General features: G+C 51.2%; 8 protein-coding genes across 8 annotated transcripts; 3 read left to right on the forward strand and 5 right to left on the reverse strand.

Moving 5' to 3' along the window:
• Positions 1 to 240: 240 nt before the first annotated feature.
• On the forward strand, positions 241 to 843 carry CC1G_14787 (hypothetical protein; the record flags this gene model as incomplete). The annotated part of the gene is made up of 3 exons (XM_002910763.1): positions 241 to 420; positions 482 to 553; positions 826 to 843. 3 exons carry the CDS (start codon positions 241 to 243, stop codon positions 841 to 843), a joined length of 270 nt encoding a protein of 89 aa, XP_002910809.1.
• Positions 844 to 1416: 573 nt separating this feature from the next.
• On the forward strand, positions 1417 to 4601 carry CC1G_04008 (dynamin protein dnm1; the record flags this gene model as incomplete). The annotated part of the gene is made up of 11 exons (XM_001831065.2): positions 1417 to 1533; positions 1583 to 1614; positions 1667 to 1707; positions 1759 to 2068; positions 2121 to 2200; positions 2257 to 2599; positions 2658 to 2783; positions 2842 to 3204; positions 3267 to 3479; positions 3565 to 4221; positions 4278 to 4601. The coding sequence occupies exons 1-11, from the start codon at positions 1476 to 1478 to the stop codon at positions 4599 to 4601; spliced, it is 2547 nt and encodes an 848-aa protein (XP_001831117.2). The 5' UTR covers positions 1417 to 1475.
• A 1229-nt stretch (positions 4602 to 5830) lies between these two features.
• Positions 5831 to 9962, forward strand: CC1G_04009 (hypothetical protein; the record flags this gene model as incomplete). Its single annotated transcript, XM_001831066.1, has 5 exons — positions 5831 to 5875; positions 5930 to 5954; positions 6014 to 6297; positions 6356 to 9292; positions 9345 to 9962. The coding sequence occupies 5 exons, from the start codon at positions 5831 to 5833 to the stop codon at positions 9960 to 9962; spliced, it is 3909 nt and encodes a 1302-aa protein (XP_001831118.1).
• A 973-nt stretch (positions 9963 to 10935) lies between these two features.
• Positions 10936 to 13965, reverse strand: CC1G_04010 (hypothetical protein; the record flags this gene model as incomplete). Its single annotated transcript, XM_001831067.2, has 20 exons — positions 10936 to 11223; positions 11277 to 11300; positions 11375 to 11389; positions 11451 to 11498; positions 11550 to 11681; positions 11735 to 12056; positions 12112 to 12321; positions 12378 to 12425; positions 12481 to 12558; positions 12616 to 12661; positions 12711 to 12724; positions 12783 to 12908; positions 12960 to 13064; positions 13118 to 13176; positions 13231 to 13271; positions 13331 to 13496; positions 13555 to 13576; positions 13656 to 13704; positions 13765 to 13840; positions 13900 to 13965. 20 exons carry the CDS (start codon positions 13963 to 13965, stop codon positions 10936 to 10938), a joined length of 1935 nt encoding a protein of 644 aa, XP_001831119.2.
• A 2947-nt stretch (positions 13966 to 16912) lies between these two features.
• Positions 16913 to 17868, reverse strand: CC1G_04011 (hypothetical protein; the record flags this gene model as incomplete). Its single annotated transcript, XM_001831068.1, has 3 exons — positions 16913 to 16945; positions 17000 to 17445; positions 17496 to 17868. 3 exons carry the CDS (start codon positions 17866 to 17868, stop codon positions 16913 to 16915), a joined length of 852 nt encoding a protein of 283 aa, XP_001831120.1.
• Positions 17869 to 19003: 1135 nt separating this feature from the next.
• On the reverse strand, positions 19004 to 19371 carry CC1G_04012 (hypothetical protein; the record flags this gene model as incomplete). Its single annotated transcript, XM_001831069.1, has 2 exons — positions 19004 to 19044; positions 19146 to 19371. The coding sequence occupies 2 exons, from the start codon at positions 19369 to 19371 to the stop codon at positions 19004 to 19006; spliced, it is 267 nt and encodes an 88-aa protein (XP_001831121.1).
• A 592-nt stretch (positions 19372 to 19963) lies between these two features.
• CC1G_04013 (hypothetical protein) lies at positions 19964 to 22658 on the reverse strand (the record flags this gene model as incomplete). The annotated part of the gene is made up of 9 exons (XM_001831070.2): positions 19964 to 20043; positions 20099 to 20180; positions 20245 to 20355; positions 20417 to 20911; positions 21023 to 21322; positions 21379 to 21522; positions 21578 to 21868; positions 21923 to 22372; positions 22434 to 22658. 9 exons carry the CDS (start codon positions 22656 to 22658, stop codon positions 19964 to 19966), a joined length of 2178 nt encoding a protein of 725 aa, XP_001831122.2.
• Positions 22659 to 22996: 338 nt separating this feature from the next.
• Positions 22997 to 26594, reverse strand: CC1G_04014 (hypothetical protein; the record flags this gene model as incomplete). The annotated part of the gene is made up of 15 exons (XM_001831071.1): positions 22997 to 23452; positions 23506 to 23817; positions 23873 to 24061; positions 24114 to 24293; positions 24348 to 24447; positions 24500 to 24669; positions 24726 to 24942; positions 24993 to 25078; positions 25135 to 25194; positions 25244 to 25423; positions 25471 to 25692; positions 25755 to 26119; positions 26169 to 26255; positions 26310 to 26405; positions 26462 to 26594. The coding sequence occupies 15 exons, from the start codon at positions 26592 to 26594 to the stop codon at positions 22997 to 22999; spliced, it is 2853 nt and encodes a 950-aa protein (XP_001831123.1).
• Positions 26595 to 27521: the final 927 nt, after the last annotated feature.

Below are 27521 nucleotides of genomic sequence, written 5' to 3' on the forward strand. Positions count from 1 at the left end.
CGTTGCAATTTTCAGAAGAAAAAAAGGTTTCGAAAAAGAACCTTCCTTGCAAAGGGATCGAAAGGAGGAAAAAGAGGACGTCGGAAGACTCCTGGCTTCGACAGCGACTGCGCAGAGTCGTCCAAGTGCAGTATGTATGTAAATCCGGCTGGTTGATTGAAGTACGTCAGGGTATGAATGAATATGTAAGTAAGTCCCCGTTGTGCGACGCATAAATGCCACGGGGAAGGAAGGAGAATCATGAATCGCGATGTCATCCAAGGAGGCACTGTGATTGGGTCGAATGGTGCCAATCGCGTCACTCAAGTCGAGTGTGAAGTGATGTTGGAACCTGGCGCTTGTTATGTTGGTAAAACGAGAATAGAAAGGGTGGTAAAGGATAAAGTGAATGTGAGAGGAGGAGATCCAATAACAGCACAGGTAGGTGAGAAATGAGTGCCCAGCCCGAAGCACCTAAAGCTAATCAGTAGAGCGCCCAAAGTTGGAGAAATCGAAGCTTGCGAACCGGACCTCGTGGTGTCGTGCCAATCGGGTCTTGACTAGGATTGGCTTGGTGGGTAGTGCCACTGGTTGCCCTGTAGTTTAAGCCCTATTGTAGAGATCGGCTATCGTTATGTGGTGTAACATCGCCTGGGCGTTTGTCTTGCTCTGGTCATTACTGGAAAGTTGGAGGGCTATAGTGAGCGGAGTCCTCCAGCGGACAGAATAGATCGAGAAGATTCGAGGAGATCCCTGTTCCTCCAGTTGTGCCCATGTCACGCTTATGGGGCAATTCAGAGCAGAAACTTTAATGAAATAGGGACGCGTGTCAAATACACACCGCAGCACTTGACGCAGTGGTAGTCGGAGGTAATAAAATCGCATGAGGCGTGTTCTCCTCCGTCGTGGTCGCCTGTAGGTGCACGAGCAAGTTCAAGGTTATTGTTTCTAAAGCGGTAGAATATTCCAGAGAACATCTCCAGTTCCGCGGGGCGCTTCTAGAGTCGGATTTCTGGTTTTCGGAGGGTCGGATCTATCGCGGGCAGGAGGCATAGCGGGGTTTCAGTTGGAAGAATTGAGAAGAGAAACAAGGAACAAGAGTCGCAATTTGTGATTGGGATTCGGAAGGTGGGGTCAGGAACGGGATTGCGAAGAGCGATGGTTCCTCCCTCCATGTCGGTCATGCAGCTCCCTAGGCGAGTATAAGGCGGTTGGCGATAAAACAAAGTTTGACCGTCCTTGAAGAAGAAGTATTGATTCATTGGTATTAGAATGCACGAGGAGATAAGAGTTGCAGTCAATCGACCAAGGCGGTTCCGTCAGAGCAAGAGGCCAGGCAGCCGGTGGCTGGAGCTTGTGATTCTAACAGTCGCAAACAAAGGAGTGCCGATGCGGTAACGTCTCCTTGGTGGCCGTTGAGTTTTCCGAACGCGTCTCGACCTTCGACTGGCCTCTGCCAATTTCTATCCACCGGGCACAGAGCTCGCCAACTCACCATGGATCAGGACCTCATCACCCTCGTAAACAAGCTCCAGGACACCTTTGCCAACCTTGGTATGCATTTCTCAGCCAGAAACATGTGCAATGACTGAACAATTTGCAGGCGGTGAACTGGACATGCCCCAGCTGGTCGTGGTATGTGGCTTTTACTCAAAACAAGGATTTCAAAGTGTTTACAAGGGACTAGGTTGGCAGTCAGTCGGCAGGAAAGTCAAGTGTTCTCGAGACGTGAGTTGTTTCCAGTCGAATTGGAGCTAAATTGGCTAATCGTCATTCAAGGATTGTCGGGAAAGACTTTCTGCCCCGTGGACAAGGAATCGTCACAAGAAGACCGCTCATCCTTCAGCTCGTGCACACCCCAATTCCAAAGGAACCTTCACCAAATGCGCCCCCTTACACAGAGTGGGGCCAGTTCCTGCACGTCGACAAGCGCTTCACCGACTTTAACGAAATTCGAAAGGAGATTGAGCAGGAGACGTTCCGGGTGGCAGGCCAGAACAAGGGCGTCAGCAAACTTCCCATCTCGCTGCGGATATTCAGCCCAAACGTTCTCGATTTGACGCTGGTCGACTTGCCTGGCTTGACCAAGGTGCGTAACGGCATTGTTGCTACGGAGCGCGTTTGCTAAATCAAATGCTCAGATCCCCGTCGGAGACCAGCCAAGCGACATTGAGCGTCAAATCCGCAACCTCGTCCTGGACTATATCACAAAACCCAACAGGTACGTTGGCGCCGGTTAAACGGTCACCCGCCCCCCTTTCCTGACTTGCATTCTAGCGTCATCCTCGCCGTCTCAGCAGCCAATGTCGATCTCGCCAACTCGGAGGCACTCAAGCTCGCGCGTTCGGTCGATCCACAGGGGCGAAGAACCATCGGTGTCTTGACCAAGGTCGACTTGATGGATGCAGGAACGAACGCTCTCGACATCCTCACCGGTCGCGTCTATCCCCTGAAGCTGGGCTTCATCGGTGTGGTTAATCGAAGCCAGCAGGACATCATCTCCGAAAAACCAATGTCGGACGCGATCGAGAGCGAAACAGAGTTCTTCCGCAACCACCCAGCCTACCGAAACATCGCCCACAAGAACGGCACCAAGTACCTTGCGAAGACCCTCAACCAGGTGCGTTTATCGTTGTCGTCTTCGGCTTCGACTCCCTTTAACCTCTTTCCCCCATCAGGTCTTGATGAACCATATCCGAGAAAAACTTCCTGATATGAAGGCCCGTCTCAACACCCTTATTGGCCAAGCTCAACAGGAATTGAATTCCTATGGCGACGCTGCCATCTACGGGGACAAAAATCAAGTAAGCGTTCTTCCGTGAAGTCACACAATCCCTCGCGTTACTGACAGCATCCCCACAGCAAGGATCTCTCATCCTCCGCCTCATGACCCAATTTGCTCGCGACTTTGTGTCCTCGATCGAAGGAACCAAGGTTGACATCTCCACGAAGGAGCTCTCAGGCGGTGCACGGATATACTACATCTTCAACGACGTCTTTGGCCAAGCTCTCTCCTCCATCGACGCCACTGGCAACTTGGATACACAAGACATCCGTACCGCCATTCGAAACTCGACGGGCCCGCGTCCCAGCCTGTTCGTTCCCGAGATGGCCTTCGACCTCCTCGTCAAACCCCAGATCAAGCTCCTCGAAGCACCGAGCTTGCGGTGCGTCGAGTTGGTTTACGAGGAATTGGTCAAGATTTGTCATAACTGCACTAGTGCTGTACGTTTTTGTTTCTCATGAGGCTATCGGTCTTCTTACTGACGTCATATCTGGATTGGTAGGAGCTCTCACGATTCCCTCGACTGCATGCGCAGCTCATCGAGACGGTGTCGGACCTGCTCCGAGAGCGTCTTGGTCCCACCTCTGAATACGCGCAGAGTTTGATTGAAATTCAGGCTGCGTATATCAATACCAACCACCCAGCGTTCATTGGTGGGTCCGCTGCTGCCGCAGCAGCGCCCTCTCAGCCACCTCCACGACAAATTCCTCCACGAGTACGTACTCTCCGTGTCTTTTTCTGTCTGCCTTTATGTTCCCAATCTGACTTCATTCCTCCATCTCCACCCCTTTTTACAACAGCCATCTTCGGCGGAACCACCCAACGGTTTCATCGGCGGGCACGAAGACGACGAAGACGCAGCTTCAGATGACATCTCCGGTCCAAATGGTATTTTCCCTCCTCCCCGTGACGGACGCTCCGGATCCGTAACCGCAGCCTTGCACGAACGCTCACGCCCCTCCTCCCGCACAGGGGTCTCCCATGGCCACGGACACGGACTCGGCGCGGTCGTCAAACGCTCCTCGTCCAAGACGCCGCTGCATAAAGACCATGTGGTCAGCCGGGACCGGGTGTCGAGTTCTACTTCGGCGAGGGGGATTGCGTCGTCGAGTGGTGGTGGTGCGTTTGGAGGACAGAGGGACAGCAGGGATAGTGGGAGTATGAGCACTAGTTCATCCCCGCATACTGCCCGCGAGACGTTCTTGAATTATTTCTTTGGGCAGAATGGACCTGGGCCTGTTAGTGGCGCCAGCGTTGACCAGCAGCGGGGTAGGGGAGTTGGTGGGGGACATTATGGGGGTGGAGCGGGAAGCCAGGATGTTGGGTTTACGCCCGTTGGGAGGGATGTTTCGGGTGCTGAGCCTGCGCTTTCGAGTGGGCTGATGGCTGGGAAAAGGAGTATTGATGGAAACGATGCAGCGTATGACATGAAGAGTCTTGGGAAGCATATCGAAGCTGTACGTCGTCGTCTTCTTCTCTTACCGTTCAAGGGATAATACTAACACAACGACAGGTCTCAGCGGACAATGGCCAACTCTCCAGGCGCGAAGAGATGGAAACCAACCTCATCCGCTCGTTGATCACCTCGTATTTCAACATCGTCCGACAGAGCATCCAAGACCTAATACCCAAAGCGATTATGCACTTCCTCGTCAACCATACCTCGCAGCAAGTCCAGAATCGGTTGGTGTCGGCGTTGTACAAGCCGGAGCTGTTTGCGGAGTTGTTGAATGAGGACGAGGCGTTGGTGGCGGAGAGGACGAGGGTTAAGGCGTTGTTGGATGCGTATAAGGATGCGTTTAAGATTTTGTCGGAGGTTAGTTTGAAGTCGACATAGACCTGGTGGGCTTTGGCGGTGTCTGGCGGAACCTGACCCTTATCGATATCTTGTCGGTGGAGGGTTTGGTATTTCTCAAAATGGCTGGTCCCTCCTGGTGGTGGTGGTGGTGGATGATCCATAGACGTTTCATGTGTTTTTTGATTTCTTTCTGTTTGATTTGATAGAGTATTTCGCGTAACACACGTATCCTACCATACTACCTACCTACCTACCTACCTCTTCTCGCCCCCCTTTCTTTCTTTTTGTTGTTTCATACATTGATTTTAGTGATGAACCCCACCTTTAATGACCGCTGTTTATATAAATGAATAGGAATATAGAATTTGATTAGTATCTTGGTGGATGGTTTGGGGTGGTTTGAAGCTGACTTGTCCCTCACGATAGGCCTATGCATGGAGTCGACGATCGTTTGGCTAGGGGATGCCAGAGCCTCAGCAGCACTAACCAGTCTGTGCACAGCGCTCACACCATACCTGAGACGCAGTAAAGTGCTGGAGGCTGTGGTTCGTCAAACCGCCTCGATGCGGGTCCAATTTGAGTTCTACCTGGGCCAGCACACCGCCACTCCCCTTGCTGTCAGCATCTTCTGACGAAGTAGTCAATTGTGAAGCGCACAGTGTATCCCTACAGCTTTTGCGCTCGTTTAGGGTAGCTTTGTCTTTAATTCGACCATTATAAGCGCCCGCCGCGCCATCTGCTCATTTTCGTTGCCATGCCTTCCATTTGTCAGAAGCTTCAGTAACTGTTGTATACCAGTGGGATAGCTTATCCTTCATACTGTGCGCTGGCTGGTAGTTCCAGTTGAGCCAAAACTCAAGCTACATACAGAGACTGGGAGAGCCCCTTGAAGTTGAACGGTTGAACCTTCGCGGACGTTTGGACGTTGCAGCGGAGTCCGTCGGGGTTGATTGACTGAGTTAGAGTGCACCTGAGTGCACAAGCTCCTTGTCATGAACACCCATCAACCCTGGATCATAACCTTTCGAACTCGGCGCTCGATTCGAGTTCAGAACTCTGGACCAAATGCATCCGGCAAGGCTGTGCATTTTAGGCGCCCCAGCTGCTGAGCGTTATCAGCGACAGAAGCCGGACAACCAAGTGTTGGTGTTACAGAAGACAGTCGTGTGAATTGGCCGGCGCTGGATGTTATGGCTTTTATATAACCGCCATGCAGAACCACTCTCTCACGTCACCCATCTGCCATTTCAACTTGCTAGGTTCTCGTTATGGGCGATGCTACTATCTGTACATCCGGAGAGCCTGACTGCACGGTATGTACCTGCGCGCCCACTGCTGCACAACGACCTTAAACGCCTTATCTGCAGGCCATGGACGGACATGAATCATCGGGTATGCATCTCACGAATCGTAGGCCTTGTGAGGAGGGCCTTCGCTAACCATGTACCAAGGTGAATCTGCTCAAGGCGAAGACGAGCTTCAGGGAGCTTTGGCCCGTGTCAACGAACTATTGGATGGGGCGACGAAAGAGATGAACGGCGATGTCCTCGCAAACACGATTTCCATATTGCGAGATATCATCCGTGACGAAGAGGACGAACAAAGGCTGGCAAAATCTAAGAGTGTCCTGATCAAAGCCCTTGTAACCCGGTTCGCTCGATATGGGTTGGTGGAAGACTTGGATGAGGGGGTGGACCTTTTGCTGAGCGAGGCGTTTCATCGTTTCGCATTCACGGTGAGCGGCAAACGGATGAACTGCATTCAACCACGCAGTAAGCTTATACAGTGCACAGGATCAACCACGTATCTCGCATTCAGAGGACAAAGGCTGCGCGGACAATGTCTCCTCCGCCCTGGATTCTCTTGGAAAGTATCGCAGAGCAATCGATGTGGCCAAGCTGGAAACCGCCATCGATGTCGCCAATGAAGCTCTTGCTTGTTATTGTGGTGCGGCCAATGGTCGAGGCGAATTGCTGCTTCGGGTCGGGAATGCCCTGGTTCTGAGATGGTTGGCGTCCGGTGACGAGAGAGACCTAGATTTGGCCGGGGCATCTTTTCAGGATGCTAGAGGCGTTCTCGGAAGCGGTTGCCCAATGCTCTTCACGGCACTTCTGTATCTCCAGCACATTGCGTCCATCAAGATAGTTGAGTGCAAAGGTGACATGTCGGTTGGGTTGCTGGAGCTGAAGCAGCTACGAGAGGAAATGGAGACCGAGGACGCCAAAGGGAGGACCGCGTACATGATGGGATCCCAGTTGATGGACGGCGATAACCTTGACGTAGAGGAATCTATCGTGTGGTTACGGCAGTCCCTTTCATTCCGACCGCTACGGCATCCAAGGCGCCTCGAGACACTGGACCATTGTACCATTGCCCTACGTAACCAATTTGGTTGTACATACGATAGCCGCGACCTGGAAGAGTGCGTCGCATTGTATCGGGAAGCGCTCGCTCTCCGCCCCTCTGGTCGCCCCGGCCGCCCACGCTCCCTCAACGACCTGGCAAGCTCGCTTCTCGCCCGGTTCCAGCACCAAGGCGACTTCCGCGACCTGGAGGAGTCCGTTATATTGGGAAGGGAAGCACTTGCTCTCAGCCCTCCAGGCCACCCCGAACGCTCTCGCTCCCTCCACGACCTGGCAACATCGCTTGGTACCAGGTTCCACCACAAAGGCGACTTCCGTGACCTGGAAGAGTCCGTCTTATTTTACAGGGAAGCCCTACCTCTCTGCCCTCCGGGCCACCCCAACCACTCTCTCTATCTCTACAACCTGGCAAACTCGCTGCGGACATGCTTCTTGCACAAACGCGACTTCCGCGACCTAGAGGAGTCTGTCACATGGGAGAGGCAAGTACTCGCTCTCCGCCCTTCTGGTCATCCCGACCGCTCCCGCTCCCTCTACCACTTGGCAAGCTCGCTTCTTGCCCTGTTCCAGCACAACGGCGACTTCCGTGACCTGGAAGAGTCGGTCACGTTGGGAAAGGAAGCGCTCAAATTCTGCCCACCAGGCCACCCCAACCACTCCCACGTGCTCAACAACCTTGCAAACTCGCTTCACGTCCTGTTCCAGCACAAAGGCGACTTCCGCGACCTGGAAGAGTCTATCGCATTGCACCGGAAAGCGCTCTCTCTCCGCCTTCCAGGCCACCCCGACCACCCCCGCTCCCTCAATGACCTGGCAACATCGCTTAGCACCAGGTTCCACCACAAAGGCGACTTCCGCGACCTGGAGGAGTCCATCGCATTGGTCAGGGAAGCGCTTACACTCCTGCCTCCAGGCCACCCCGACCGCCCCCGCTCCCTCAACGACTTGGCAGGCTCGCTTCTCATCCGGTTCCAGCACAAAGGCGACTTCCGTGACCTGGAAGAATCCATCGCATTCGCCAGGGAAGCGCTTCCTTTCTACCCTCCAGGCGACCGAAACCACTTCCAAGTGCTTAACAACCTGGCAAACTCGCTGCGCACATGCTTCTTGTATAAAGGCGACTTCCGTGACCTGGAAGAGTGCATTGCCTTGGAAAGGCAAGCGCTCATTCTCCTGCCTCCAGGCCACCCCGACCACCCCCGCTCCCTCAATGACCTAGCAGCATCGCTTGGCATCAGGTTCCACCGTAAAGGCGACCCCCGCGACCTGGAAGAGTGCATGGCGTCTCTCCGGGATGCCCTTCTTCTGTATTCAAAAATGGGACCTTCTCTTGCAGTTCAACATGATACCAGTCATGCATCGGTTGATCATCCCTTTCGGATTTTTGTAATCAAGAACCTTGTGGAAAATCTCATTTTCGAGTACCGGGCGACCACCCACACTAGCGTCCTGGATGAAATGTTCCAGCTCCTCAGGTCTGGCGCTCAGTCCCACGGGTCGTCGCCCTTCGCGAGGCTAGACCTTACCGAGCTCTGGGTTTCAATTTGCCGAGAGTTCGATTGTCTGGAAATTGCGCTGGAGGCTTACAGTCACGGGGTAGCCATTCTTCCCCACCTAGCGTCTCTCGACCTCACATTGGAACAGCGCCAAAACGTCCTCGTCTATGTCAAAGATCTCTCTAGGGACGCAGTACAGTGCGCAATTGGACAATGGCAATTGGACACAGCTGTTGCCTTTCTTTCCACCGCACGATCGACCTTCTGGTCCCAAGCGCTCCAATTTCGCGGGTCTTTCGACCGACTGGACGCCCTCCACCCTGATTTGGCGTCATATCTACGTTCTGTTACGCGCCAACTGGAAATTGCAATCGACGAAAACCTGCGCACTGACACGATATCGGCTCATGACCTGCCAAGACGTCCATACCTTCTCGCCCAGAGGAGAGAAGAAATCATCACACGCATTCGAGCTATTGACGGCTTTCATGACTTCCTCCTCCCTCCCTCCTTCGACACACTCAAGAGCGCTGCCAGGGATGGTCCGATCGTCTTCCTTAATGCCAGCAAGTACGGATGTGACATCCTGCTTTTGAAACAGGATGGTACCTTGCATCGTCATTTACTGTCTACATATTCGAGGCGGATCGATGGTTTGGCAGATGCAGTTCAGCAATTATCCCGAGGAAAGGCAGTGGGGAAACAGCTTCAGCGCAAGATTGACGACTTCTGCGAAACCGAAACTCGAAATACTCGCTTGAAGCTACGTCGTAAAAACAGAGGCACAGCGGACGACGATTTCAAGCAGCTTCTTGATATCCTCTGGGTTGTGGTAGCCGAGCCTGTCATTAGAATTCTGGGTTTGCAAAGGGTGCGGTCCTTGCCATCGTCTGTTATCCCACTTTCGCTGACTAGACTCTCAGACTGACAACCCGAAACGAATCTGGTGGTGCCCAACAGGCCCATTCGCCTTTCTTCCTATACACGCTGCCGGCATTTATTCCGACACCCCTGAAGCATCCGACTGTCTATCTGATTATGTCGTTTCGTCATACTGCTCTTCGCCGCAGGACCTCCTCGCACCACCGCCCGCACCGAATCCCGACTATGAAATGCTCGCTGTTGTTGAACCTGGAGAGCCGGGGCGTAGGCACAGCCTTCCATTTACCTTAGAGGAAGTCAAGAAGATCCGGCGTCACATCCCCCATGAAAGGCACTTGGTCACCCGCGTAGGTTCAGCAGACACTCCCTCCAGTCCCGACGCAATCTTGAATCATCTCAACACTGCATCTATCGTTCATTTTGGGTGCCACGGGTCTCAAGATCTCTCGAACCCGTTGGATAGTTCATTAATACTCAGCGGAGGTCGTCTGACCATGAGAATGCTGATACGGGGTTGCCAAGCATCCAACGCTGCGCTTGCCTACCTGAGCGCCTGTGAGACGGCGATGGGAGACCAAGAACGCCCCGATGAATCTCTCTCTCTGGCAGCAACTATGCAGTTTGCCGGCTTCCGAAGTGTGGTTGCGACGATGTGGTGAGTCTACTCCATTATTTCAATCCGTAAAGATTTTGTAATTGACCACCACTGGAACTTAGGGAAATCCACGACGAAGATGCACCCGTCGTAGCGGACGCTTTCTATAGCTATCTCTTTCGACGTGGGACAGCGGCGCCTCCGGACATAACTGACGCGGCGTATGGTTTACATCTTGCCGTGAAGAAGTTGCGCGACCATGGGGCACCGTTTCACCGATGGGTTCCTTTCGTTCACCATGGGATCTAATTTTGTCTCATAGAGTACTTGTATCTCCACATGTATACATACCCTTTGTACCCTTTGTCGACCGACAGCGTTCCTGCAGTTGGCGACTAACCGACATTCAGTCCTATTCACCCTTCGGTTTCAACTGCGTCCAACTTGAATGTGTCAATGTTTCGAGATGAGGAGGATACAGAGCAAGAGGCACCGGTAGATGAACGTCTATTAGATGGCAATGCGAGATTCAGGACAGATCGGACGGGTATACGGTATGGGCAAGGCAAGGTGAGATCGATATTGAAGCGGAGGAAGCAATGTATGTACTGGGGAGTAACGACGGAACGACTGGGAGGCAAACAAGTACGTAGGAGCGAGCCACGAAATTCAGTATCAGTTCTGGACCTAATCAATACGGAAACGCGGAAAATGTAACGGGGCAAGGCGGACGATAAGGGAGGGATGCGACACTGGGGGGTAAGTACATACATAGAGAAGACGCAAGTCAACCAGACACGCAACGGAACACAGACAGCGAGAGGCATAGACGAGTTCGAAGCAGCGAAAGCGGGGGAGGGGACACCGCAGCGAAAGGACATCCTGGATGGCAGCGAACGCGTGGTCACCCTTCCCGTTCAGGGCAGGAAGGGCGAGTCGACCTCCTGGAACAGTCGAGATGTAAACAACAGGCGTTGCGCAGTTGTGAATGATTCTCGACCACTCATGGAGGTCCGTAAAGCTGAGAACTCGTCAACTCAAGTTGCAGAGTCGGAGGTGTTTGCCTCTGAGTCCGTCTGGGCGGATGAGGTTGAGGTCGATTGTCCCTTGACGGACACCCATTTATCCTTCTTGTCCTCACTCGGCGTGGCTTTCTCCTTGTCGCTTTCCTCTTCAGACGTGACGCTCTCAGTGTCAGCATCAGCGCCGGTAGTCTCTCCCTCGGAACTGGAAGTAGACTTGGAGGAATCAGCAGAGTCCGAGCTGACCGAAGGATCGACTTTGGGCTCAGATCGGGCCTTCTTCTTTCCCTTCCTGTCCTGTTTCTATAATAATAGAGTTGAGAGAAGCAACACGCGGCGATGATACGAAAACATACCTCTTTGGCCTCCTTCTCTTCTTTCTGATATACGGAACCATAAGTCAGCACTCTCAACGATTAAAGGAATGGGCATAGCGCCGAGTTGGGGTATTTACCTCCTTCTTCTCCTTCTACAGGATGATCAAAGCGTGGTAAGTAGCTGGTATACGTTTTAAGCTAGAGCTGTCTCACCTCCTCCTTCTCTTTCTCTTCGGCCTTCTTCTTCTCTTGAGCCTCCCGCTTATGAGTCGTCAGCGCAGGTTCGATGCCAGCGATGCGGCGTCAACATACCTCAGCTTTCTCTTTCTCCTGCTTGATCTTTTCGCGAGTCTCACGCTCTTGCTGAACCCATGCAGCGACTTCGTCAACGCACTCACGGGGACGCGTCTTGTTCTTCAGAAGGTACCCTTGAAGACTCGCGACCTATAGAGAGCCATTCAGTTAATAAATTGAAACGGAGCTCTCACAGAACGTACGCTAAGCTCATTCTCAGGAATCGCGTCGGCGAAACGTTTCGCAAGTTCAGAAATCTCCTCTTCGGACAAGAGAGGGATGGCGTGCTTGTGGGATTTACGCTTCGACCCTGGAAGGTTCTTTTGGGAAGCATCCTTCTCCTTCGAGTCTTCCTCAGCCTTTGATTCAGTCGCACCGCTGGGTTTCGATGGGAAGAAGCACTTGAAGATGCCCTCCGCTTGCCATTTGGTCGCATGGGTAAAGTTAATCCATACGTCCATTCGACCTGGGCGGCTAAGTGCAGGATCTAGGCGTTCGATGTGATTGGTCGTTGCAAAGAGCAGACTATATGAATTCATTTCAATTTCATATCCACACGTCAAGCCAAATGAAAACGCACCGTCCTTCAGCAGCTGCAACTCCATCAAGACTGTTGAGAAGACCGCTCAAACTCAAAGTAGAGCCGTCAGAGGCTTCAGTTTCTTTCGTGGTAGTGGTAGAGGTTGTACTGGATGACGAAGAGGCGGGAGGTGGTGCTCCAGTTGAGGTGGAGTCACGGCTGACCCCACGGGTGAAAGCAGCGTCTAAATCTTCTAAAAGGAGGATACATCTAAGCGTGACGGCGGTGAGAACTCAGATCAGAAAGCGGACAAATGAGGAACGAACCTAGATGGTACATGGCTCATTAAAGTGGTTAAAGTATTATCGCTCATCCTAGAGATTACGGATTCATTAATCTTTCGGAACGACCAAGGAACGGTTCACTTACCCCTTCGACGAAAGTGAGACGACATAGATATCTAGGCCGAGTTCTCCCGCCAATGAGTGGATCAGAGATGTCTTGCCGCTAAATATAAAACAGGATAAGCATCACGAGCATCCCGGTCCAGAGCAGAGAACCGACCTCCCAGGGACACCATGCAAAAGGTATCCTCTTCGGAATGGAATGCCTAATGAACCATCAACATCTGGACCACTCGTCCAAGGAACGTTACGAACCTCGCTCAGCATACCTGGAAGTTAGTGTCAATGAATGATATTTTAGGTTAATGGTAGAAACAGTTTACGTACCATTCCTCGGAATTGAGGAAATCCTTGCAATCTGCGAGAAGCATATCTTTGACGCCAGGCTGGAGCACGATGGAGCTCATCGGTCGCTTCTGGCGAGAGCCGTTGAATCGCCAGCAGGCGTAACTCCTGGAACTGTAGCAGTTAGACAGGCTCAAATCAGGACGGGAGAAGACTCACGTATCGGCGAGGAAAATGTGAACACGATGCTCGGAGTCTTTTTCATATTCACGTTTGGCTTCGAGAACGAGTTTTTTCAGGATATCGTTATTTCGAGCAACGACGCTGCACGACCCGGGTGAGTTCCGTGAATGACCGATGTAGTCGGGAGCGCCTACCTGATCTTGAGAGACGCCCCGTGCCCATAAGAATCCGGGTAACGTTTGGTACGAGTAATCTGTTGCCGAATGAGTCAAATGGTGGTGGCGACACGGCCAATGGAGCTACGTACTCTGAGCCAATGACCACGGTAGTAAATGGTATGCGTCGTGTCTATGCAATCATAGGATGTCAACTAAGCATCCACGAATATCGCAAGTATCATTACTCACCGACACTAGGCATGAACTGAACCTTCCGCTTTCTGCGCCCATGAACCAACCCGTCATCCTCGTCCTCATCCTCCTCCAAGTCTCCGGCAGTGGATTGGGCGAGACTGTTACGGCCGACGGCCCTGGTGGTGATGTCGAACTCTCTGCTGCGACCCCATGCAGGTTGCTGTTAAATGCCAAACTGAGCGCTCCGTTATCGGGCAAGTGGAAAGACGTGTCATTACCTTCGACAACCAGTGCATCAACCTAATGAAAGCGAGGGAAGACGGGAAAGAGGTCAGGAAATGACCATTTACACATAGTTGTGGGAGAAAGCCCTACTTACCAATCGTACGGGTAGTCTTCTTGACTAAAGTGTGCAGTCAGGAAGAATGCTGTGACCACGGTCATTAGTACCCCGAAAACGTCCATGGGCTACCCCACGGGCGACTCACAGTCGACAAACCCGTTCCATGCTGAGACTGACGCCCTACGGGCAGTTTCCACTGTTCCTCCAATTACGACTAGTTTCTGCAGACGCCAGTCGTCAAAAATGATCCATTCGACGGTGGTATAAGGCAGAAACTCACGAGAGTGTCCTGCAGTGCACCAGTATTCATGCCCAAAGGGGACAAGAGACTCTTAATAGCGTCCATGGTGGGTAGCCAGATGAACAGTCAGAGGCAAGGGGAAGGAGAACCTGCTCAAACCAGAAGCGCCCCCTTATATGGGGCCTGCCCGCCTCGTGTCATATCGAAGATCGCACTTTCCGCGGCGCCTACGGCCCTTCTCTTCCCCTTCGGTTACACCAAATGAGATCGTGCGATTGCTTTCACTGTGGATTGAATCTTAATACGATCAATCAGAAAAATTGAGCAGCCACTCACAAATATAAACCCCGAAATTCTGTGATAGTGTCTACACGACAGCTATGGATTTCAGTGGGTCATCTTCATCTCCAAGGTACAGCCCGTAAACAGCATTTAATCACTTCGCCTTGGTATGAGTCAGTCAGCCCCGACCATAGCGTAGCTCATTCAGTGCATGTAATTTCATGTCCCTTCACCCTTTACGTCTACAGTTGATGCGACCGCTTCAGAATTTGGGTCGTGGCGCTAAAATTGAGGCAGTATATCTGTTGCCGGTTCCCGAACACTGGGTCCCTACCGTGACCCTGAGACCCTTCAGCAGGGCCCTGATGAAACAATGATGAAATCCCCGAATGAAATCTGGTTGTAGAAATGCGCATTCGTTGTCTGGCCCATTGTAGCGATCCGTTGACCAGAACCGGTATTGCAGCATGGTGGCAAGGAGAAATGCGATAGAGGATCCTTCTCGACTGTGGAGTAGAACCTTGCTTTCCAAATTGTGCGCTTATGGGGCGGTCTAGTCCATCTGTGGATATCGGAAGATTGGTCCGAGTATGACAGACATTTCTGCCCTTCGAAGGATTTAACGCCGAGTTACTATCATTCATGGAGAAGACGAACGGAAAAATACCCACCTACGAAACATCCCTTCGCGTCATGCACATGCTCCGGGTCTGTCAGGTGAAGCCCCTAAGCCCGGCAAGCAAAGATGTTTCCCTCGGCGATCTAAGGAAGAAGCCCTGTATAATGAGAAGGCAAACTCCCAACGTTCGAAGACTAGATACCGACCCAAGTACGGGAGTCCTCCAGCCAAGTATGCAGCAATGACGAGCATGGGTCCCCAATTACGCCTGTCCTATGAGGATTCGAAAGGTCGAGGTAGTCCGCCGGCCGGATGCAGTAATCGGCGTGGAACCAGGGAAGTTATTGGAGTTAGTGAAATGAACGAAAAATGTTCATCACGGATGACGGTAGCACGAGGTTCCTGAAGCAAACCATACCCAGACTCCAAAGCTTGAGCCCACTTTGCGTAGCCAATCGATCGCCGAAACTCAATGGTTGTTTCAAAAACTTGCCCATTTCGCTAAGGTGTGTTTTCGTCAGCCAGTCATGAAGCATCCAAGTTGTCCAGACGTTGCAACGTGCCCAGGAGGAATTTCGAAGTAACCCCAGTCGGTAAATTGATTGTGTGCACGACGTGAAGATTCTCACCAACTTGCCTCGCCATCCTAGGTCCGTTCTCTCGTAGCAGGCCAATCAAATCGGAGAAGAAGACGTTGTACGTCGCAGCACAGTGTACGAGTCACCAAGGCCCTGCCTGAACGGAGTAGAACCTGCCCTTCTGAGTCAATTCTTCGCATAGGTGAAAGCCAGAAAGTCATCGAACCCCGCAAGATGAAGACCCCTATCGGTATGACACGCTGCGACCCCTCTGGCTGCTGAGTTGGCCGGGTCGTGCTCGGACACGGTGCGTCATTCAGACGTCCAAGATGACGACTTCTGCTATGTTTGACAATTTATGACGACCGTGGACTGTCGACCTTCAGACGAAAATTCCGCTGAAAGGTGTTTCGCGCCCGAAACCTATAGCTGTCATTTAGGCTCAGGTTGACCAGAAAAGGAGCGGCAGTGGACATTCCTACTTGTGATCACATTGGCCGAGTCAGAATTGTGGTAGGTGCCCCTAGACCACGTCCGCCAAACACGGTACATAGTCCCAATTAAGTTCCTGGTTGTGGGCCATGAGATCGACAGACGGGCTTGCTCCTGGCCTTTCCCCGAGTCAAGCACAGCCGTTAGAGTTCCAAACAAGTTCGCCCATGGGTCCCATGACGGGCAAGATAGGGGGCAGATCCATAGATAATCATATCTTAATCGTCGTGATCGGTCGATGGTTGGTTCAACCGCGGTCGATAACATCTTCGAAGCATCAGAAAAGATCACTCATAGTGTAGGCGGAAACCACGAACATGTCTTTGGTGAACAGTCACTGCGCAATTACAAGTGCAGCAACCAGCAGCCAACGACTGGCAGTTAGGAACAGCTAAAAAACCAGAAGCACAAGGCAACGTACGGTCAAATAGCCCAGCTTGCAACCATGATTGATTAGGAGCGCCCACAGTCCAGCTGAGCGCGAATAACGAGACGCAGTACACGCCGAAACATGCTGGCACCCAAGTAACCGTGTACTCGGGGATGCGTAGTTAAACAACGCAAAGGAAGCACCTCTGAGAACCCTTATAGAGCCCCTATCGAACAAGCGCTCGCCGCCGCTATCAGAAGAACGCTGATTCCTTTGCAATACCGTTGACATGCAAACAGATTCTTGTCGCCCATAATCCATTGTCGAGTCATGCATATGCATGAAGAACCGCTGGCCACGCGTCGCGAATCGTTATCTTCAAGGTTCAGTCGATTGAGTTGGTCATGATCATAGAGCGAAGACGTGGAAGAAAAAGTGAATTGTGGATGATGACGGTTGTAACCAAAATCGTTATCGATGGTGGCGATGCTCGCTGCGGTCTGATATAGGCGCGCGCTGGACAAATATTGACAAGCAGAGTCACATGACCCGCGTCGCAAAGCGAACAGGGGCTACCATGTCAGTGTTATCCTAAGAAACATTCCTTCTCAACTATCCATGTCCTTGGGTTTCGTGGGCATTCCACGGGTATATTCAGAGGCCTGACTACAAAGTAGGTTCGAACTAGAAAGGCGTAAGCCTGCTCCGGTGTCATACTGCTACCTGCGATTCAGATTGGTGAAGCTAAGAAACCGTATAAGCTCAATCACAGGAAGGAGCAAGGTCAAGGAGGCCTACCTCCGATGCAATGGCCGTCCACTCCTGTAGCGAACGAATATACTCATCCTGAATCTCCACCACAGGGTTATCCGGTTTCCAGACCACAAACGAAGAGAACTGCTGGGTCGGGATAAGATTTCGCGTCGAAACCGAGTTTGGGGCCGGGGATGGGTCGTCGATATCCATTGAATCGTCAATGGTTTCTACCACGGGCTCATCAACGTCAATAACCCGTTTCGATGTCGCGCTTCTCGTCAAGCGACCCCTTGGCTTGGCTGATGTGGACTTTTTGGTTGATACCTCGGGGTCGGGAGGGTTTGCGGGAGATTTCGAAGTAGAAGCAACTGATGATGCTTGAGCTGGTACTTTAAGGACAACACCCCGGTATCCTTGGGGCACCTCTACCGCAAGCCCTTGTATCGTTCTCCCTCTAAACGCGGAAATGAAGCGGGTGGGCTGTTTGGCTGGGGAAATGAGCATTCTGGATGGTTTATTGTTGAGCACAATAACGTACTTTCCCGGCTGATAGATCCTTCCGCTTCCGTCACAGAGGTTGGACTAGCTTCACTTGTAGAAGAGGAGGCAGCGGGGACAGCGACATCATCGTTGTTCACGACCGTGTCCACCGCGTTGGCGTTGGATGCAGCCTCCTTGTGCAGAGCGCTCTCTGCCCCCTCCATCGTCTCATTGGGCTTCGTAGAGGGACTGTTCTTGTCGTCGATGTTTACCGGGGTCGTCTTCTCCTTCTCTTGCACCACCGGTCGTATTTTCATAAATGTCGATATCGCAGCAGGCCCAGTGTAGGCTATCCGGAAAGGCATGAGATTTGGCTGACATTGTTCCAGGTTATCAGGAATCCTGGGCATCGTCACAGCAGAGGTTGCCATGTCTGAGAATTTGAGGCGACGTGTAAATTGAAAGGAAGACGATATGCGGCGGGCTTGAGCGCGGTCGTGGACGTCGTGTGCAAAGCCGAGAACCAGCGCGGTACAGACGCGTTGTGTCACAGAATTTCGTGACTTTGTCACACGCGAGCGTGACGGGCTGAGTTTGGCTCTCCGGATCGCACGGATGTGCCCTTCGGGAGGCTGGCAGTTAATCCTCGATGTGAGATGTCTGCCTCCTACTCATTTCTCTAGCACCCGGGTCCACAATAGCGCCACGAGAGAAATACAGTACTTTCTGCTCATGGAACGTCGATGGATTCAGAGGCCTATTTTCCATCAGTCTTCCATCCCGAAGCAACTTAGCAGTAGCTATCAGTAGACAAAAATTCAGTATCACATGTATTCTCATTCAGCTTCACCTTACTTTTACTTGAATGAAAGTTGTTCAGGTTACAATAGGACTCCTATGGGGATTACTGCCTGACCCCTGCTGACGCTAGTAGCCAATCGGACACACATCGGTACTTTCACACTTCTCCGACGAGTCCACGCCGCTGAAATGGCACCATCGAAGCCTGCCTCGAGTACTACCTGGGACCCCTCTGACAGCCTCTCCTCTATGGAAGACATCCTGGATGACCAGAACTGAAAGACTGGATCGTGACGGTTATTTGGCCCCTGATTTCCTTGACGGAAGCCATCTAACAAGATGGACTGCTCTACACCTCCTAAGATGTTTAACCCTGGCTACTGCAGGCTACTGCCACAGTACTATGTCGGAAATATGCGGCAACCGTCGGCACGGCTTACAACGGCTCTCCACGAATGCCGAGATCCCGAGCGTGGAAACGCACCCCAACTATGACGCAACGAGGATACCGCAGTTGGCCTTGCCGTGGCGACGGCTGGGAGGTCCGTTCCGACAGCGGAGCTGACGTGGCAACCGCGTCGCGACGGGGAGGTTTAGGGGCCAGCGCCGAGCCAGCGTTTGAGATTTAGTGGGCTGCCTAACGAGCTGTAGAGCAAGTGGAAATACAGAGGAATGAAAGGGGGCATAACGGAGAGGTGAAGCACTACCAATCACATCAGGGAATGTAAGATACAGCGCCAATAGTCAGAATCCAATCCAATTGCTTCAATGTACAAGTGCCTTCGCGTTGGGACTCCCTGGGATGCCTATAGGCAGGTCACAGATGGTTGAGTGGACAGCTGCCAGTGTCTGAAATGCCAGTAAAGCGTCAACCGATATGTTCATGTGGAGTTATGCGAGTACTCACCTTCAACTTCACTCCAGTAGTCGTCGTGCACCGGCTTGCTCTTGCTGCTCGTCTCCAGGCCACATGGTCGCAGACTAAATTTGCGGAACAAACTTGCGTGGTTTCCAGCTGTGCCTGGTTGAGAAAGAGGGGGAGAGAGAGAGATAGAGGAGTGGTTGGAGAGAGAATTGGAGAGAGAAACTCGCCACCCTCTGGAAACAGCCTCTTGCTGGTTGTCCCGACTCATGATGACTAGCCTGGGCCGAGTCAACAGGGCATCGAGATGGTGGCCAGAGAGGTGTCGCTCGAGGTGTGAGTTGTGGTGTGAGTTACAACAGGCCGCGACGCGAGGACGATTTCGACGTATTTCACGCGCGGGTGATGCCATCAAAGTCCAGATTGCCTCCCAACTGTCGAGCCTCGACACAAACCACCTCCCCAACTAGCCGTTTTCTACTCCTAAGGGCCAAAAATAATAGAGTATAGTCTCAATACATGCATAATCCAATATATTGAATAAAATCGAATAGCTGATGATCTGGGGAGGAGGTATGAGAGATGTAAGTGTCGGGAGCCTCAATGAGCCTGCCCTAAAGTAACCCACGGGCGCCTGTTGCTGTCCCAGCTCAAATGCTTGAGCAATTTGCAGCTGTTGTTAGACGTAGTATATGTACAACTGATGCGAGGTAATACAATGATTTATGTACTAGAAGAACACGTAAAAGCTTGGTGTGATGTACAATGAAAAGTAAAGTGATGATGTGATGTGCAGTCTGTATGAGAGCCCACAGGTGACCGGCAGTGGTTCCAGCTGAGAAGAGCGAGTATGTGGGTAGAAGTTAAAACGAGCGTTGGCGCCATTCTGTAAGCTCATTTGACGAGGGAATGTGCTGGGATTCCAAAATTATATTCACAAGCTCTGGCGTTGCCATTTTGGTTAGTCTGTCGAGCGTGAAGACAGAAAATAAACATACCAGCTTTCTTGGTTGCTTTTGTCACCTTTGAGGGAATTTCACGTTCTTTAATCCACGCTTTGAGGTGCCGAACTGTCCATAGCTGGTGGTATATGAATCAGTCACTGTGACGCAAAATACAGATAAAAGAACGGCAAACGACTCACATTTAATGCTTTCTTGACGTCACCAGATGTAGGAACCGGCCCTGCTGCGGCCAGGTCTTCCACAACACTCTCCAAGTCTGAGTTTCTTCCTGAGCTTCGCAAAAGGCTGACCTGATCCAATGATAGTTAGCATCTATGAGAGATCAATGAGTAAGGTAATAAATACACTTACCTTTGGCTCTACGACGGTCCAAAGGACCTGAACGGTCTGGTCGAGATAGGCGTCACTCAGATATTCATCATCTTTGACTGGGATGTTCCGGTCTCCGCAGATGATACGGGCTGCATGACACGTGCGGATGGCGGCAGCAAGAAGCCTCGCAGCGTGTTCGGCACTGCCAACTGCATCCCAGGAGGTGATCGTGCTCCTCAAAGTCAGGGATCCTGCAGTAAACTGGTGGTGCCCCCAATTTTCGTTGCCATCGTCCTTCGGAATTGCAGGGTCATTGGGGTTGGCATTTTCGATACGCTCGAGGAACTTGAGGAACTGAGGGCTAGCCTCTCGTGGAACAGACGATGGTGCAACAACTTTGGAGAGCTCTTGTAGGCCATCGATGAGATCCGCCGAATGAGAGATCGAAGGGAAATGTTGGAGCTGGGAGCGTAGTTTGACGAGGTCATGGGAGATCTCGATTGATGAGATATCTACAGGCCAGCGTCCCGATTGCTGACCTAGAAATAGCAGGTCAGAATAACGATAAATAAATGTAAGATTTGAAGAGAACTAGAAGAGAACGTACCAAAATCATCCTCGTTTTCATCAAATTGACTCTCACACATTGCTGTTTTCGTCGTCGCAAAGCATTGCTGCTGCTGCTTCCTCATATTCGTCATCGTCTTGGCGGACCTCCCCAATTTCCTCCTCGTCAGTCTCTTGCATGGATCTTGGAAGAATGTAGGAGTTCCAGAACCGGAAGATATCCTTGTAAGGCTCCGACAAGTCTTTGCCATCTTTCTTTCCTAAGTTCATCCCCTCGATGAGAAACTTCTTGTAAAGATGGAATGCTTTCTGATACGGGAACTTGGAATTGGCACCGACAGGTTCGAGATACTTGTCGTTGTTGTGAATGAAGATCGCCTAAATGGATGCACAGTAAATATCAGTTCATCAACACAGACAGTACTAACGCTCACCTGAATGCAGGTGCGAGAGACGAGACCTGGGCCTGCTTTCTTGAAGTACTTTATCCCTCGGGATTTTGGGTCGGGCTTGGTTTCTCCATCAATAAGCCATTCCGGTATCAATGAATTTTCTGAAAAGAGGTCAACGCGCGCACACTACAAGAACATTAGTGCTGTTCATACTCTTAAAGAAATAACATTAACGACTCACCATCGGGAGCTCTGGGTTACGGAAAACACCCTCTCTGAAGTTCCGAACCCCATCTTTGAATAGGATTGGTGGGAACAACAGCAATGAGAACCGCACCATCCTCCTATCGTCCAACGCCTCGTCCCAGACAAGCTTGCTGAGGAAGAAAGATGTTTCTCCCCGCTGCTTGTACTTGTCAGGTGCATAGAGTGAGGCTATGTCGTCAGGAGCATCGAATATCACTGCTGCTGCTGCCTTTTTTCTGAGGTCCGAAATCAAGGTTCGTCGGAGACTGGACACGGCATGTTGAAACTTTAAAGGGGAGTAAGGACACAGTGTAACAGAGAGGTTATGTGACCGGCTTACCACTGCCTGAAATGCAGGTGACGTCTGCAGCTGGGGGTGGTATAGCTCATCGGTTTTCTCGTATAGCTCTGCAATAATAGCAATACGTAGGGCCTGAGGCTGTTTCTCTTTTTCACGGGGGTACCGCCCTTCAAGACTGTTGGTATTAGGTCGGGGTTGCATGAACCAATCAGCGTCGATGAACATTTCGTTGTTGAGGTAGAAAGCTCGTGCGATATCTCCAATTTTTTTGTCATGTCCAGGGTGTCCTGTTGTTGGGTTTTGACGGTTGCCTACCGGTGGAGCGGTGTAGCTGCTACTGTCGTCGCTATCAATACTGCCGTCCTCAGCTGTCCTGCCTTTCGCTTTCATCTTTTGTTTGGCTTTAGCCCTCTCTTGCTGCAGAAGCTGCCGTAGCTCTTGAAGCTCCTTGGTTAGGCGCTGATTTTCAAGCTGCTGCTCTTGCAGTTTCTATTACGATACACACGACGGTTCAGTTCGATGAATAGGGACTAAAAGGAAACAGCCACACCTTGCTCTGGTACTGCTGCAAGAGCTCGTCGCTTGACATTGGGACCGGAACATGGGACGTTGATGTCGACGTCGATGCCTGAGAGGACGCCTGCTGGCTGGGGTGGTGGTATGTGCTCTCGATATCAGTCTCGGAACGTAGTGAGAGCTCCTCCAAGTAGTTGTTAAGAGCTTCCTCTTCATCCGAGTCGTAGGTGACGGGCTTCTTGCCCTTGTTCTTGGACATTGTCAGTATGGCTGGGAGAAGAAGTAGTCCACGTCAACACAAGAGAGGGAGGAAAAAGAAAGAGAGGAAAGAAAAAAGCGAGCATACTTGACGTGAAATAAACCAAGGAATTGTTGCCGGTGGACCTTTCTAAAGAGGAAAGCCATGTGCCCCGACCAATAACGAGTAACGTAACTCATATATTCCATTTATCGTGCTTCATATACCACTGAAAAACAGACATATTAGCTTGTGACTCGTGAGTGATGATATTCAATGGAAAGCGACGAACCTAAATGACATTCTAAAATGGCTGTGTCTAGTACTACGGAAGATACAAGGCGGGCAGATATAACTATCTAGATCAGCATGCGAAGCAACTCTCGAACACGGAGAAACATGTCTGAATCGGCGACATCAAAGACTAGGTAATCGGTTTCTTGCTCATTCACGGGAATTAAAACAGCACCGCGGATAATGGAGCGGGCAAAGAACAGCTCTGCACCTGCTTGAACAGTCCTCCTAACGCGATAGAACCCTGCAGCTGCATCCTTCGTACTCAGATTTTTCGGGATTGGTGCGGTATATGGAAGGGCCAATGCAATTGGAATAGCGTCGGTGTCTGGCGTTCCGGGGGCTTGAAGGGTGAATAGCGCGAGAAGGCGAGCAAAGATGTTGCCGGTCGTTGTCTGGAGAATAACCGAGTCGTAGCGAGGGCGACCATGAAAAGAGGGAGAGCACCGAAGCAGGTCGCGTTCAATGTCCCATGACTCCTTTGACGTGTAGACTACTTCCATTGAGCGGAATGACCGAACCTGTTACATAGTTGAACGTGATGTTACATTGGTGAACTGATAGAGGCACGTACCAGCGTCGAGTTACGGATGGTAATGTCGAGCCCATTCAATGAACAGAACTCACTCAACATTTGGCTAAGATCAACCCCTTCAAAGAAGTGGGCATGCCCACCAAGTTCTTCCTGGCAGTCGAAGTAGAACTGGTCCAGTGGGCGTGCCTTTCGGGGTCCTTGAGGAGCCTTGAGGGTAATATTTCCGAAGCTGAAGCGATACTGAAGTTCTTCATCGGTGGAGTCGTCAGTGTCCTTCAGTGCTTCCAGGTGAACATCAATAATTGAGACAATAAAGTCTATAACGTGGCCACGTTGGTCTGCGTTAAGAATCTGCCGAGGTTGAAGAATTAGCAATTGAGGAAAGAAAAGCCGTCAGTTTACACACCTGTTTGTCGGCGTCTTTGAAATTGGTCATATACTGGTAATAGAACTTCAGTGCACGATGCATCGTTTCAAATGTTTTGGTCGTGTAGTTCCGCGTTGCGCCTTTCGCATAGATGTCGTGAGGAAGGTGCATCTGAAGATGCATCTTCGGAAATAACCAACTCTTGCCTTCGAAGAGATCGCCAAGTTTCTGTAGCGGTAAAGGTGAGATGGGCATTAGACAACTGTCAGGGGACACTCACCTTGATCTCTTCGCAGAATACTTGAAGCTCCTTCTCAATTTCTTTCACCGTTGACTCAGTATGGACTTCGAATGACGAGAATGTGTTGAGATTCAAGAAGACACGGAGGCATCTCAGAATCTGGAGGGTTGGCTTATCGGATTTATCAATCACATCGTCGTATAGAATGAATGGAAATAGCTGTGATTGAATAAGTTAACATAATTAAGCAATAGGAAGGTAGATGTCGCTCACCCGTGCCAAATCTTCCCACTTGTTCGAGTCTTGAAACGCTTTTTTCGTCGTGATGTTGTCATAGTGGGTCAGTCCAGGCCATCGTGGAACTGCACTCGCCCTGCCGGAACATTGAGTGATCTGCAAGAGTCAAGAGTGATATCGCTACAAACCTTGTATTAATTCGCTTCTGTACTTCCGGCATTGAATAAGGACCACGATCAAAAATTTCATAGAGCATCGGGAGAAGATGGGTTTTTGCCAGCCCGCCGGGGTAATTATGCAGTCGGTCAAACGACAGGGCACGATGAGGGTCCGAGTTCGCGATATCTGCAAAGGCATTCTGACAAATTGAGTCAGCACCGAGCGGACGATAAAGCTGAAATGGTATAAAGATACCTTAATCGGTCGGACATTCAGTTCCTGAAGCTTCTTGCGTGCAGTGCCTTTGACCCTTTCTGGTGCATCAGGCCTTTCGAGGACTTCAACCAGCTTTTGAGTGGTCTCTGCGTCTCGATATTCCCAGTTGGTGAAAAATGTTGCCAGGTTATCCTCGTCGACGAGACACACCGGGCATTGCTTAGTCTTCGATCCACGTATACCGGCCATAACCGCCCTAAACACAGTCAGACACAGCTCAGATATTAGGAAGAATGTGAGACGTACTGCTCTTCATAGTCGGCCGAGAGCATCAGAATGCACGGGAAGAGCCTTCGCACAACCCCATCCCCACATTTATAGTAAATCCCATCCTTCGAATGAGTTCTGATGGACTCGAGTATCTCGCGATCAAACTGTTGTGCCATACCACGCGCTTGTACTCTACCCATTCTGTGCTTCGGTTAGACTTTTTGTCCTTCTCTGGGATCTACGCAAGTCGTTAGGAATCCGCTCCGAGTCATAGGTAAGCCACGCACAATTGGAAGCCATCCGACCACACATCCTCCACCGATACCTTTCCCGTTCCTTATATGAGCAGGGAGGTTTGCAATCTTGGCATACACTGGGTACGCCTTCTTGCCCCCGAACGACGAGAGCTGCGTCTTATCGGCATAGACAATCAGACAGAGAGGTACTCCGTCGTCGGGTAAGTTGTCCTGTATCCCATAAGCTTCTTTTCGCGCTCGAACGACTGCAATCATACCTCAATCTTCGCCCAGTCATCCCCTGTCCATGGCTCCGTGACAAAGCGTTCCCACATCGCATCATCGTTCTTCTTGAACATTTTCGCACTTTCCCAAACAAACTCTGGTGCTAATTTGGGGTTCTCGACCAGCTCAAGCGCCCACTTCCATACAGACCGCACCCAAACATCGTACTTATGAGGTTCTTCCTTGTAGGGGACATCAATGGTGTTGCATTCAAACTAATAGGGTATAATTAAGATACATTCAATACTGGACGCAGTTCACAAGGCCAACAACATACGGGAGTTACAAGGCATGAGGCATCCTTCCAAGCATCGTGGATTGCCTGGCTCCCATCGAACGTGAGGGTATCCTTCTTATCGACACATTTGTTGATGAGGGAGAGCAGTTCCTTCACGTCATCGTCGCGCATTGCGGAGCGAAAGATGAGTTTGGCAAATCGATAGTCGGCATCCGTTTGGAAGGGGAAGTATGGAGACTTTGATGTCAGAGATGGGAGGGGGACACGTATGTCGGCGCTTGCACCTGGACGTCGCCGGCGTAGGTTGTATTGGTCGATTGTGATGTGTTCAGGTGGCCGCTTTCGCTTTGCGTGATGCTCAATTCGGATATCGGAAGGTGGATCCATTGTTCGTTGGGTTTGCCCTGTTCGACCGGTGAGAGAATGTGAATGTGGGTTGACAATACAACATACCTCGGACACCGCGAGGGGATGACGCTCGACGAGAAGAACCTGCTTCAGCATTAACGCGCAAGTTGTGCTTGGGTTGCCTGGATGTCGCTGTAGATAAAACGTGTGAGCAAGGACACCGGCTAGCACGATGCTTTAACACACATGTCTTGCGAGTCTGAGACGGGCGAGGGGACAGGTTCTCCCAAGGATTCTTCGGTGGGTCAACGACAGCATGGGCCGGCGCTGCATCTGGAAGACCTTTGGATCCTGTGAGTCAGTCCCTACAGGATATGTTTTATGAAGATAAAACTCACTGGCTGTACGTTGCGCCCATTGCTCCTGATCCTCTTTCAGCGCCCTTCGTTTTCCGCAAGACTTGCTGTGGCTAATTTGCGCGGCTTTCTTCTCAAATACAGCATTACAGCCTGCTGTGCACGGGTATTGCATCGCAGAGAGTTTAAGGGAGGGATTTCGAAAAAGAAGGAACGGAAACCGCTGTGCTTAGGTTCAAAAGGCGGCTTGTGTGGTGCGAATGGAGAGGGTTCCCTACACGCCTCGTCAATATTCGTTCCCACGGTGATCCCACAGACCTGTGGTTCGTTGGGACGACCCAGGCAACGTAGCGATGCCGGACCGTTTGATGGGATGCCGTTGCGAGGAACCGCTTGGGGCTCCCACGCACGATTCGTGGGGACCCCGGTCCGAGATTTCCGACATATCTGCCTTCTGAAGAGCCTCCAGGCCACCATCTGCTCCAGGTATGTACCTCCAACCTTCGACCCTTCATATCCACAGCCTGGGCTCATGATGTAGCGGGATTATGTAGAGCTGAACCCCTGCACTAGGGTGTCACCCCGTCGAGAATGCCCTTCCGACCATCCGGTTTGTCGACCTTCAGATGACATCGACTCTGACACAACCATGGGGAGTCCCTTTAATGAAATGGAATGGAAAAGAGCCTCCCGGTATGGCTTTGTCGATTCAACAAGAACTCCATTCACTAGGACTGGATGTTCATTATCCCACTTATACCTTCCCTATCCCGCTCCAATACACTGTGATTTTCGATCAACCTTGGGTTTACGCTCTCCCCTTTACCTCTAACGTTAATTTCTTCGCCACGCGTGGTTCAAATGACATGAAAACAACCATGAAATTAAGTGTATTGCAAGAACAAAGCCATGTAGACAGTCGGTATGCAAATGCGAGATGCAATCATGCTAGTGAAACGTCACGAGTTGCTATAAGTCCGTTTTCACGGTATACCACCTCCATCGAAGGAATAAATCCCCACTAATTACCAAAACAAGAAAGGGTATTACTCAAAACGTTACAGTACCAGAAAGTCCATCCCAAAGCTTAAAAAGTCGTAAA

This window comes from Coprinopsis cinerea, assembly GCF_000182895.1.
Source record: "Coprinopsis cinerea okayama7#130 chromosome 7 map unlocalized cont3.7, whole genome shotgun sequence".
In the NCBI taxonomy this organism is placed as follows: Eukaryota; Fungi; Basidiomycota; class Agaricomycetes; order Agaricales; family Psathyrellaceae; genus Coprinopsis; species Coprinopsis cinerea.